The following is a 14,032-nucleotide window of genomic DNA, read 5'->3' as shown; positions in this document are numbered from 1 at the left end:
TGTTAAGAGCGGGGCGTTGATGAGGGACAGCCCCTTTCATATACGGTATAAGTTCTGTTCGTTTTAAGTTTTAATGTCGCTCCTTACTTTCAGTTAAAAATCTTGTTTTTTTTATTTAATTTCAGAATGTTTTTGAATTAATGCAGATTTTGATTTTGGCTCACCGTATATGAATAATTAAAACTGAATTTGCATGTTAATTTTACTTTCGTTTGGCTAAATGGCTTTCACAAAGTTTTGATCGAACGATTTTGAGAAAAGGGGACAGGTGGGAGCTAGTGACCCTCCCATTTTTTTTTTACTTAAAAAGGCCATTAGAACTTTTAATTTTATTTACGAACGTTTTTATTAGTAATAAATATACATAGCTTACGGAACGAACTTCTATAGTCGTATATTTTTATTACGAATTTGGGGAGGTTCGCCTCCTCTTCAATATCTCGCTATTTACACTACAGTTGGAATTCTGTTCCAATTCTTTAAGAATGACCCCTGAATCACAAAGGCTGTTTAATTAGAATAAATAGCTCTTATGAAATTACTAAAAATACTTTAGCGTAAAGAGTGAGGTATTGAGAAGGGGACGAACTCCCTGATATACGTAATAATTTTCATTTCCTTTAAGTTTTAATGTTGCTTCCTACTTTCAGTTGAATAAACTTCTTTTTTTTAAATTTAATTTTTGAATTAATGCAGGTTTTATTATGGTCCACCCTACGTGAATAATTAAAACGAGATTTGCATGTCAATTATATTTTTTTGTGGCTAAACGGCTTCCTCAAAGTTTTGATCGGACGATTTTGAGAAAAAAGGGCAAGGGAGGGGGCCCTCCAGTTTTTTTTGGTTGCTTAAGAAGGCCACTAGAACTTCTAATCGAACATTTTTATTAGTAATAAATATAAGTAACTTACAAATTAACTTAAATAACGAACTTCTATATTCGTATATTTTTATTGCGTATATGAGGAGGTTCGTCTTCTCGTCAACGCCTCGCCCTTAACACTAAATTTCGAATTTTGTTCCAATTACTTAAGTATGACACCTGAATTGCAAAGGCCGTTTAATTAGAATAAATAGCTCTTTTGAAATTACTAACAATACTTTAGCGTAAACAGTGAGGTATTGAGGAGGGGACGAACCCCTTATATACGTAACAGTTTTCTTCGATTTAAGTTTTAATGTCGATCCTTACTTTCAGTTGAAAAAACTTGGGCTTTTATTTAATTTCTCATTGTTTTTTAAATACCGCTTGCAAATCCAGCACCCCTTCATTGAAGTTCTCTTCTTCCATGGAAAGAACCTCTCACTTAAGTTACTCACTTAACGTCAGTATACTTCCCAATAACCAATACTATATGTAAACACTAGGCAAAGTTCATAACTTGCTGCCCTTCCCTCTGGGACTGTGGGGGATTAAGTCGTGCTTAAAGACATAGTTATTAAATTTTTAAACTATGCTTAACAAAATGGCCATCTCAAAATTTTGATCCGGTGACTTTGGGAAAAATGAGTGGGGGAGGAGGCCTATTTGCCCTCCAATTTTTTTGGTCACTTGAAAATCGCACTAGAAATTTTAATTTCCGTTAGAATGAGCCCTCTTGCGACATTTTAGGACTACTGGGTCGATACGATCAACCCTGGGATAAAAAACAAATAAACACGCATCCGGGAAAATCTTCTGGCAAAAATACAAAATTCCACATTTTTGCAGGTAGCACCTTGAAACCTCTACAGTAGGGTTTTCTGATACGCTGAATCTGATGGTGTGATTCCTATTAAGATTCTGTTACTTTTAGGGGATGTTTTCCCCTTTTTTCAAAAATTAGGGCAATTTTATCAGTCTCGTAACTTTTGATGGGTAAAACTAAACTTGATGAAACTTATATATTTAAAATCAACATAAAAATCCAATTCTTTTGATGTATATATTGGTATCAAATTTCCGTTTTAAAAGTTTCGCTTACGATTGAGCTGGTTCTTTACCACGAACTGTGATTATAGGTGGTTGCTCGAGAACCCCTTTGTTTTAGATACTCTCTCACATTAGTAATTTTTTTTATGTCAGAATAAGCAGCTGTTCAGTACAGTATTCTTAATTTTCCTGCAATTTAAAACAGTTTCTTGGTTGCATTTTGAATTATTTTAATTACTTTTTATTTAGTCACATATGCTTCGGTCCATTTTTCTAATGACAGATGGAGAAAGATTCGAAAAAAAACTCATTTAAGGTAATTGTTTAATTTTATTACCACCAATGCTATTAAAAATCAGTACTTGTGGCATGAACAATTGGCGTGTGTTTTTAGCGAAAAAATCCAAGTGCTAAAAGCATTGACGGTTTCACCTGTTCAAAAGGCAACTCGGTGAAGTTCACATTTTAAAAATATATTTTGTCGGCTAGAATGTCAAAGCGCTTGATTGTTGATGATTGCAGCCATAATAATAGCACTTATAGATTTATTAGCATTTTTGTGACTCTAAAATAAGTAGGCCAATTTCTATTAGATCAGTTTAACCAGGTCCACACGCTTCAAGGTGTGGTTTGAAGCACCAGGAACATTAAAATGAAAGTGAATTTGGCGCACTGCCCCCATCTTAGGTCTATCCATACCTGAAAACTAGGATTTTCTACGATTTTTCTATGGTTGTCATACAATTATTAAGATCCTTTGGTTGCGTAAATTTTCTCCTCTGTTGCCACAATGAATCGTAAACGAAAACCACTGGAAACTTTTCTTGTTTATAAACAGGCCCAGCAAAACGAGTGTAAGACCAACTTTATCTGGATCTGGTAGTCGAGCAGTACAAAAATCAATAGGGTGGTGAAACTGAAATGTTCAGTATAACTTGACTTTACTTACGACCTTAGCCAGGACGGCATAGAAAACCATGAGACCAGGCGCCTCCAGGTTGACCTATCGCTTGCCAGGCTCGCGGCTTACTTCACTTTGATGTGGGCAGAGGCAAGGAGTTCGTTGGTTTGGCCTTTCCACCTAGTGGGGTGTGTCCTCTGGGATCCGTGCTGGTTAGGGTTGAAGCAAACATAACCGTGCTGGTGCGTCATATGGCAGACAAAGGAGGCGATCGTACAGGTGAATAGTGCGCTGGGAATCTGCGTCGAGAAAGGAGTTTTTGAAGTACATGACAAGAGGGTCTGGTTGATAACAAAGGTCGTCCAGTGAAAACCCTCGATTCTTCGAAAATGTTTGGTCTGAAAGACATTGACGGTGAAGAGGAAAGATTTTGTGGCTGGCCACGTCTCTGCCCTATGGAGTAGCACAGAATTGACTGGAGCATTGTAAATACGCATATTAATATGGCGGTTTATATTTGGCTATTGCTGACGCTTTGGCTATTCGAGATGCGAGCTCTTGTTGACCAACAAATCCTTTTACAGTGGGGATCCCAGGTAGCCTAAGTGTAGTCTTCAACTACATCTATTGAGTTGCTCCTGCTGTTAACTTCCTTCACAGTAGAGTGGCATGGGGGGCCTCGAAGGACATAACTTTGGTTTTCTGCCAGTTGATCCGCTGACCAACTTCTGTGGCTTCTTCTGAAAGCACATGCAGAGTTTTGGTGACTTTTTTCGATAGTGTCCGCGACTAAGGCTATATCATCAGTGAAGTCAGCACTAGTAAGAAACCGGTGTCCAAACTAAGGACCGTATCGAAGGTGATCTGTCGTGCAAGTCATAATGAAGTCTGTCATGCAGTTGAAGAGATCAAGAGTGGTGGTGCAACCTTGCCAGACACCTGTCTTCAATATTAAACAAGCATAGGTAAGTGAGAATATATAAAAATTAAGTAATAAAATGAATATTTTTGAACCAAAAGAAAATAAGGATTATATTGAAATGTCACTAGTTAACTAAAAGGGTGAATATAACAGAATAGGATAACTGAATTGGTCTTTCTAAAAAGATGTTTTTACAGATAAGTCAATTGACTAATAATTTAGAGTGTTTAATCTTGAATGATTTTGATAGCATCCATTTAATGCATAGCTTAGATTATGGCGGTGTTGGTCATTTGCTATAGCAATCAGGAAAGGTACAGTTTCTAGAGTTCCATGAAGGTAAAACTCTTTCGCTCATTTAAAAATTACATGATTACAGATGAAAATCTTCCATTAAAAATTGAATTTTCATTGTTTCCTAATGTTTAATGACGTACATAGTTGTGTAATTTTCTACTTAACCAATTTAAAGAATCACATTTCATTTTTAGTGTCCTTGGTAGTTAAGCCATTAAACTTACTCCATTAAAAAAAAAAAAAAAAAAAAAAAAAAAAAAAAAAAAAAAAAAAAAAAAAAAAAAAAACCGTCAGATGATCGGTAAATAAACATCAAAACCAACCATGTATCATCTATTGTAATTTTCTCTATTTTTGACGCACTTAATTGTATCGTATTTAAGTGAATTCTATAATTTAGTCTTGGCTAGACGAGAAAAAGTGTCCTTAGATGAGTCAGATATATACCTCTTTTTGTAGTCTATTATATTTTAACAATATTCCCAAGTAAGAAAATATAGGGAGTTAAACTGTAATAACGTTATTTGGTTAGCTTTACGGGTTTCGATTTCTCTTCAGAGGAAGAAGATCAAGCAGAAAGGCATAATGTTTTTTTTAGTTTGTCATTAATTTAATTAGAAAATCTCGAACTAATATTATGAAAAAACTTAAGTTTACGAAAAAGGGATAGGGATAATATGCTTGTTAACATGAGCAGCGCAATTGAGCTGCCTAAGTAAAGGAAGAATTGAGACAAAATCGGAAACTCTTCAAACTAGTTATACTTAGGAATTAAATTTTAATTAGATAAGGAACTGCCAAGGATAATTGAAATCTATTAAACTTAGAAAGTCCAAGGAAAAAGTGAGAAACATGTATTCCCTGATATTACCTATTGATTTAGCTTTAAAGTAAAGTTCCTTGTTTCAGCTACAGTTGACACTGTGTGTCAGATAATGGCCAAATTTCCTTTAGGGATGTATTCCATATGGAAATTGGTTAAAACCTACACACGTTGCTTATATTTTTACATATTTGTTTATATATTTTTTTTTCCAAGTATGCTAAATAATGGCTGCTGTGAAATGGCTAACTCAATTGCCAGAGGTCCAATAGTTCCCTTCTATGTTAAATTTTATCCAAAGTTGTGTGATTAAATTTTCTTTATAGAGAGTGTCGACCTGAAGAAAGTATTTCTATTAGCAAGTCTCGTTCTGATCCAGCACCTTTCCAGTCCCGTCATAAAGACGAAGAAGAAGATAGAAACACATCAATTGACAGCTTAGATGTAATAATACAGGGAGAGTCGAGAAAAAGAATTCCATTGCATCCTATGAGAATAGCTATGAGCCAAGTCTTCTTAACACCCGAGGTAGAAGTTGGATCAGTTTCAGAAACGGCTAGTTTACTTTTCTTTTTTATGCCATTTTAATGATTTTGTAAGAAGTTGGAAAAAAGGATAAAGGTCCTCCAGGGCTATGGCAGGGCGTGTAATTGATGTTTCAATTGTCGAATCTTTTACAAGGATAATTAAGTAAGTAAGAAGTAAGTAAATAAGACGGCACTAGACCCTTAAGGTCCAAACCAGCGGTGCTGATCTCCGTTTCATGGCCCTTCAGCCAGGAAGTGCAATGGGGGGTTGGGGGCCAACCATCCTGTGCTTTCACGCACCCTTCCTGCTTACCTTCCCCAGATTTCTCCAGGTACCCATTTAGAGCTGGGTCGACTCTGGCTGAGCTTACAGAGTCACGCCACTGACCCCCGTCCCAAACTAAATAACTGGTCACAACCGGGATTGAACCCGTGCCCTTTGGACACAGAATTCCAACACCAGCGCGCCAACCACTCAGCCAGGACGACTTAATTGCTAATACAAGGATAATTAGCAATTATGTCGCCAAAAGTTGCAAGGCAGAAACCTTTAAATTTTTAAAAGCTCTTTTTGAAGGTAGTTTCGTTGACTACTTTAACTATAGAGAATCCCCAAATATATTAATGTTCTTTAAACGATGTCTCTTTCATATTCGATTCAATGTGGTCCTTAGATTTATTTGTCACTGTTATGGTTGTTGTGATTAAAAAGATATTCCATTGGACAGTGGGGTGCTTGGATTTGAGAAAAATGATGACCCGGGAATGTGTTGCTCTTGAGACATCTTCTCTTAGATATTGCAAAAATATTTTTGGTTATTTATTTTGTAATTTTAACATATTAATTTAATGTCAAATAAAGCTATTAGATTTAATTTCAAAAATCAATAAAAACCAACTAAAATCTGAATATTCAAAACTAGAAAACTCAAGACATGTATTTCAACTTAGGAAATTCATGACATGTAGCTATTAGATTTAATTTCAGAAATCAATAAAACCAATTAAAATTTGAATATTCAAAACATGGAAACTCATGATATGTAGTTTTACAATAAAGTTGTATTTCTAATTCCTCCCCCTCCCCCCATAGGGCTAGTAAATCGTCTGCACTTGCTGAATATTAAATAGACTGCTTCAAACATTGCCAGTTGATGTTTCTGAAAGTTATTTTTAACTTAAATTTTCTCTACATTTAATGAAATGAATTGTAAAGGAAGAAAACAGTGACCAAATAGGAATTGTCCTTTTGAAATAGTTATATTGAATGGATTTGCACGAATACATCAAAGTCTAGACTTTTTTTGCTCGAAAATTGATTAGTATTTGAACTTTCTTTAATGGTTATTGTAAAAAAATAAAAAAAAAAAAAAAAAAAAAAAAAAAAAAAAAAAAATCGCACAAGTTTCAATAGCCTTGGAAGGAGCAATGGTGGGGAGAAGCCCCGTTCCTATTTGTGACAAAATATAAAATGTCAAATTAAAATGTAAATAAAAATAACCGTGGAAGGAGCAATGGTGGGGAGAAGCCCCATTCCTATTTGTGACAAAATATAAAATGTCAATAAAAATGTCAAATTAAAATGTCAATAAAAATAGAAGGAGCAATGGTGGGGAGAAGCTCCATTCCTATTTGTGACAAAATATACTCTTTTTCAGTTTGACTTTGTTTTCACTTTATAACTACATAGAGTGGTTCAAGTATTACTAATTGATTTTTCTGAAAGTTGTATTCAACTGTTGAGCTTCGCTGTGTTTGGATCTAATTATTTAAAAGAAGCAGATAATTAATGAAAATCCTATCTATTCAAATAGAAGACTAAAATTAATTCTCATTTCCCTTGATGGTTTTTTCCCTTGAAGTTTGCTTCTTATTTTGCTCTTCCATTTTATTTATTAGTATCTTTTTATTTATTTATTAAGAGCAACTGCGGTAAGCTCTGCAAAACTTGTCTGAATAATCTCTTTTCTCATTCAATCATCATTCCTTATTTTAATAGAGCAGAATGATACTCTAGCTGCAAGGGGATTTGAGGCACCCCCCTCAGTAAAATTCTAATTTTTGGCAATTTCGGTTTGTTCAAGATTTGCTCGGCTATTTATCGTAATTGCTTATTTTAGGTTTGATGTCGCTATCCTTTCTGATTTTTTTTTTTCAATTTAAGTTCGACATCTTATAAAAGTCCATTTCTGCTTGTTTGAAGTTTCGGACAGGTATAATTTAACTGCATAATTTCAAAAAACACAAATCAACATTAACTATTAAGGTAAAGTAAAAACACACAAATCAACATTAACTATTAAGGTAAAGTAAAAACACAGTAATATTTTTTAGCTATCTAATGAAACAACTAAAATTGCTTAATTTTTTTTATTATTCACAAAAGTTATGGCTTCCCATTTATAACACTGTAACTATAGTATTTGAAAATGGGGCTTCTCTCTTAGCAAATGTTCTGAGGTTACAGATGCCTTTAGCATCTGTGCCCTAATAGCGTTCTCATACTGTACCGGGGATGTCTCATACTGTAGCGTCAGAAAAGTCCTTGAGAAAAAAAAATGAATGACGAAATAGTATCCTAGAATAGTACGAGCAAGGTCATATCCAGGATGGGGGTTACCGGGTTTGAACTCCCTCTCGAAAACTTTTGATTAGCTTGAAAAAAAGTAACAACAATGTATATAAAAAAGTATTGACGTGTTCTGTACATTTCTTTTTTTTTGCAAACCATCTCCCTAAATAAATGCCCCCCCATACAAAAATCTAGGATACGCCCTTTGGCACGAGCCTTGTCCATTTTGAAAACTAGCGTTCCTGATGCTGATGCTAGGTTTCGCAAAATGAGCCCTGCGGTGCCAGAGTGTGTGAACATTCTACCTATATCCTTAGCATTCTATCCATTTTTCTTTCAGAGATAGCTTAAAAAAGAGCAATATTTCCCCTCATCGATCTTCTTTATTTTGTTTCACTAATATTGACTCCATTAAGATTATAACAAGCACGAGCTTTTGTATACGGAGTACCAAATTAACTAAAAGTGGCATTTCCTTCATACTTTAAAAATGATAAAGAGTAATTAAGGTGAACGTTTTTTTTTTATCCAAGAAGTAGTTCGAAATGACAATCCCTATATTATGAGCATTTGTTCCTGGGGTGTCGAACTCGATCTTTTGAAAAGTCAATTTTCCTATTAAAGACGCATTGCTGGGTCGTAAAATAATATTATTTGACAGATACTATTTTTGCCGGCATTGGAGCTAGTTTTCACTCTTATAAGTCACCCATACTTATTGGACCCAACCCTAATTTTAGGAAAATATGTATGCTCTGAATAAACTTTTCTTTCTTCAGAATAACCTCAAACTTGTGATACTGAGCCCTCAGTTAAATCAAATATATTGTAAAATTGTAATGCTAAACTCACTTTAAGTTAAGACCAATTCTATAAATGATGAATTTTTGGGTGGATTGAAACCTATAGGATATTGAATTTTAAAGTTTATTTTGTGGCTATTTTTCCGATTGTGTACATATTTACAAATACAATTACTTTATGCCTCTTTTTTGCTTCACTGAGACTTACTTATATCATTTTAAATTAATAGGCTGTACAATCGTCAAATAGCGGGAAGTGTCAGTCGCAGCAGTTGACACCTTATTATACACCTGAATCTTATGATGCCACCGACAACCATCACGTTACTGAGCTCAAAGTTCCTTATCGAGAGACGGAGGTAGCATTTATTTACTGTCCTTGTTTTTTGTTACATTAATAGAGAAGAGAGAGAAGTTTATTAATATTAAATAGAAGACAATACAAAATACAATTCAAAATCGAATTACAATACACATAATTCCCCTCGAAAGGCTCCATGGCCAGGGATACAAGGGGGATAAGAAAAAGTAATTTATTATACAAGCGGTAAATTCAATATAGGCGATCACATATAGCAGTTCACAGGCAGTATATTTATGGGGGATACAATATAAGCAACAACTAGAAAAAAAAACAAAAAAAAAACATAGAGAACGTACCTGAGGCCTGGGAGCGTCTCGAAAAATTGCCAGTTTAGATTTTACTTAGGGCAGCAATGTTTATGTTTGAAAATATAACTTAGTTATGATTAAAAACTTTAATTCCTCGCTAAATTTTAATATGTCGCCGACTTTAAGCTAAATAAAAAAAAACAAAAAAATAATGTTTTTTTTAATAAAAGTAAGTAGTATCATTAAGGAGTAAATTATTCATTAAAGTGGGGTTTCCCCTTCCTAAACGCTCTTTGCGCTAAAAGTCATGAATAAAAACAAATACTTCTCATTTAATTTCAACGGCCCTTGTGCTTAAGCAGTATTTTTTAAAGAATTGTGACAAAAAACAAAGTTTTTCGTGAAGAACAATAAATCTTGTACTATTAAGAGGTATAAACTGGTAACATGAAATTAATATATTTGGAATCAGTATTTAAAGCCAATTTTTATATATATCTTTTGCTATGGTTACTAAACGTCATGCTATAAAAATTCTGTTTTTAGAGTTTCGGTTACTTTTGGCTGGGTCGTTAATAGTTCGTTACCGCGTACTGTTCAATGTTCGAAGTCTTCCTAGACAACATTTAAAAAGGAAATTTTTATTTTTAGCTTTATAACTTATATACCTCGCCATAACCTCGCCAATTTTAACTTTAAATTCTCAAAATTTTCGAAGACAGTATCTAAAAACAAAATTTAATTTTTATCTTTAAAAGTAAGCCTCGCCGACTTCGATCTTAAGTTTTCAAAGTTTTCCTTGATTGTATCTAATCCAGGATTTTTGGTGGTGAGGGGGGGGGGGGGTTCGGAAGGTGTTTTATAAAAGTATCGCATTAAAATTTGTTTATATGTATTTTTGCTACTTTTTACGAGTCAGACAGAGATTTTTTTTTGGGTGGAGGGAGGGGGTAAACCCGGCACCTTGAAATAGGCTACTATCTGGCATTAGAAAATTCTGCTCCTGAACGAAGATCACCAACTCAGATACTTGTAGCTGAATGCACGGTATAAATTATTAATTATAATTGTTACGATATGTTAATTACTGTTACGATTTGATTGGGATCCTTTTTCTTTAGCAAAATTTCAAAACTTAAAACAAAGATTAAATGAAAATTTGTTTTCGCAAATTTGGGAACAATGCCGAATTTCATTTGTAATATTACATATTACTATTAAGTTCTGTCCGTTATTTGGGGATTCTATTTTAAGGCCTAATTACTGAATTTTTTTTACCCCTTTTTGTTTTAAAAAAAAGAAAGTATGGCTAATTGTAAGACATTAGGAAGTAAGAGAAAATTTATTTATAAGGTTTTTGTATTTTCAACATTTAGTGTATCTGCGTCCATTTTGGAAGATTTTTACAGTATCCAAATGAAAAAACTAAGAAAATTTTCTTTTCATGAGACTGTTTATTACCTCTTTCCCTTTTCACTTTGGTTTACAAAGAAAAGTTCAAGTGGGGATAAGTTCTTTTATTAGACAGTGAAAAAAGATACAAAAAAATTTGGATATTTTGTGATCAAAATATCCAGATTTTTTTGTATATGTTTTTACTGTCTAATAAATGGACTTATCCCCATTTGAAATTGTAATTGTTCATCATAGAAAGGCAGTGTGGCATGGGTCGGTAACCCACGGCCCGTTGGCCGTCATGCGGCCCGTGGGGCTTCTTGTTGCGGCCCGCAAGATCCTCGCCGCAACGCATCTGACAGACAATATTACATACCATACCAATACACAACAGAGTGAAAGGGGGTGCCATCTAGTATTCTCGAAAAAATCCGTAAACACCGTCTAGCATAATTAGTTTCATGTTCAACAATCCAGACCAATTATTTTGGTATGTTCCAATTTTTGTCTTTGAGTAAGCCTGCTTCAAAGTTTGGGAAATGCCCCCCCCAAATGAAAAATGCCTTTCGATTTTTGTTATATATTCTTTTTTAGTTTAGTAAAATTTAGTGTTTGTGGTACCAAATGAAAGCCAAATTATCTGGTGATATTGTGTGGCCATCTTGTGGCAAAGTATGCATAAGAAAAAATAAATAACGATTGATTTTGTAGATAGGTGTTATCTGGTATACAGTAGGACAGGAAAAAATGGTACACACCGGGATATATCGGAATATTTTAAGTACATCCAAGTTGTCAAAGGAGCATAGATACAATGTCTCAGGAATAGAATACCATATTACGTTTCAACTTTCTGGGGAATAAAACTAAATCAAAAGGTAGAATACATATCAGATTCTTAAAAGGGTGTATGTGCAATATCCCAGAAAAAAAGCGGTGCGTTGGAACTTTCAGAGCATATTATTGGGTATGTTGAACTAAATCAAAAGAGACTATGTCTATCCAAGTTCGTCATAAGTGTATTTTACGACATCTTAGGAACAGAACACGGTATTAAGTTTCAACTTTCAGGGAAACAAAAGGGGAGTAAAACTAAATCAAAAGGTTCAATACATATCCAGATTTTTAAAAGGGTGTATGTGCAATATCCCAGGATAAAAAGGGTGGTGCGTTGGAACTTTCAGTGCATATTATTTGGTATGTTCAACTAAATCAAAAGACAATATGTCTATCCAAGCTTGTCATAAGAGTGTATTATGACATCTTAGGAACAGATAAAGGTATTAATTTGAAACTTCGGGGCGTGTTGAGGGGGGTTTATTGCTAAATATGGATCTTAAAATGGCCAATCTGCAATATTATATGGGATGGCTAAGGGCATTAAGGTAAAACTGTTTGGGGATATTGCAGTGTATATTGAACAAAATTAAAATGTACTCTATGCATGCGGGTTGTCAAAAGGGCATATGAACAATATCTGAGGAACAGCAGAAAGCAATGAATTGAACATTTGAGCCCTACTACAACTACTACTTATGCAATTAGCGCTACTGCTATTGTGACTTTCAAGCTGTGACTGCTTTTAGCTGTTCGAATTTGGGACTACTTCCAACTGCAAATACTTGTGAGTATGACTGATTGCGACTGAAACCCCAACTACTTGTAACATACCCGATGCATCAACTAACTAACTACGACTGTATCAACTAATTTGCTATAGCAGGCACCAAGAAAACCCCTCAGAATTGGAGCAATGCCAAAGAGGCAGGGACAGACTGGCTGGTAGGCCCCATAAAAACAATTAGATATACATAGGCCTGTATTTTATTGTGTTGCGGAGCAACACTACTGCTTTCGTAGTTTTTTTGTTTTTTTTTCACCGTGATCAGCGACCTGTAGCTCCGAAGTGGTAAGAGTTAAAAATTTGAGATTTTTCAGAGGGAAGGGAAACGTGAAACAGAGTAAAAAAGTTCCAGAGAAGCTCCTAAAATTTCTAACAGTTTTCCATAAAAAAAAATAACACCGTTTTTTTCTTAGAAACTCTGCGTTCGATGTTTGGCGTCAAGTTAAGACGACCCTAGCTTCGGAAATAAACTTGTTAGAAATACAGTTATGCTGAACTCATGTAGAACTTTCATTTGTCTCTTCGAGAACCGGACCACAAAATTCCGTAGCTCTTACAGATTTTCCGGAAATAATTCCGGAAAAGTCCATCTCGTTCCGATTTTTTTTGGAATTTTCTCAAATTTTTGATTTTGATGTTTCTTATATTTTTATCGAGTAGTGCTATGAAAAGTATGCAAGAAGAAGTGAAGTGTTCTATATACCAAGTTGCTTCGTTCTCTAAGAAATAATTTCCGAAGTTTTGACGTTCTAGAGGTAACTTCTGTTCTGGACCAGCTAGAATTTTTTTTTCCAACGCGGTTCGACAGGTCTCGATCTCCTAACAACTGGAGCTTACAATAGTTTCTCCGAAATAAAATTCCTTCTTTGGGTTTTTCTATTTGGAAGTTTTGTCATGCCCTCGGGGCAATTTAAATTTTTTGGTGAATTTGGTTTGTTTTATATTTTCCTAGTTTAGACCATCAAAAGTTAAGCAGAAAACTATAAGACGTTATTTCCGTATCTCTTTCAGATTTCCCGGAAATAATTCCCGAAATGTGCGTCTCGAAACATAATACTTCGAATTGGCGTCAAGTTAAGACGGCCCTAGTTTCGGAAGTAAACGTTTTAGAGATAAAATAATTATGAACTCATATAGAACTTTTATTGATGTTTTCGAGAACTGAAGCGTGAAATTCCGTAGCTCTTACAGATTTTCCGGAAATAATTCCGGAAAAGTCAATCTCGTTCCGATTTTTTGAAATTTTCTTAAATTTTCGATTTTGATGTCTATTTTATTTTTATAACGTGAATTGGATTAAAAAGTTCCTCAGAAAGTGTGTAAAAATTCCTAATAGTTTTCCAGATAAAAAATAAAAACCGTTTTTTTATCGCGTATCATTTCCAATACACTCCAGAAGTACCAGTACGAGTTGTCGGATCTCAATCAAACTTCACAGAAAGTAAGTCTGACGGGCCTAGTTATCCTTTTGGAGTCCAAACTTGACCTTATTCTCGTTTATTTCTGGACCAGCTAAACATTTTACCAAACTCAGTTTAGTAGGAGCTCGAAATAAAACCATATCAAAGATGCTTCAAGATAACAATCGAAGCCGCATTAGAAAAATGTCCTCTGAAGGACATAATGGAGACTGTTGCTCCGCAA

The 14,032-nt window shown here is 34.5% G+C and overlaps 1 protein-coding gene across 1 annotated transcript in view; it reads left to right on the top strand.

Annotated features, from left to right (window-relative positions):
* Window positions 1–14,032, top strand: part of LOC136041297 (cytospin-A-like) — a gene marked incomplete in the record, with an annotated part of 64,413 nt that overhangs the window by 16,877 nt on the left and 33,504 nt on the right. The window contains 2 exon segments of the mRNA XM_065725911.1: window positions 5,182–5,410; window positions 8,988–9,116. Coding sequence (XP_065581983.1) covers window positions 5,182–5,410; window positions 8,988–9,116 — 358 coding nt within the window.

The sequence above is a fragment of the Artemia franciscana genome, unplaced genomic scaffold, assembly GCF_032884065.1.
Source record: "Artemia franciscana unplaced genomic scaffold, ASM3288406v1 PGA_scaffold_131, whole genome shotgun sequence".
NCBI lineage: Eukaryota > Metazoa > Arthropoda > Branchiopoda > Anostraca > Artemiidae > Artemia > Artemia franciscana.
Note: the sequence above shows the minus strand (reverse complement) of the source record. Positions and strands in the feature narration are given on the sequence as shown.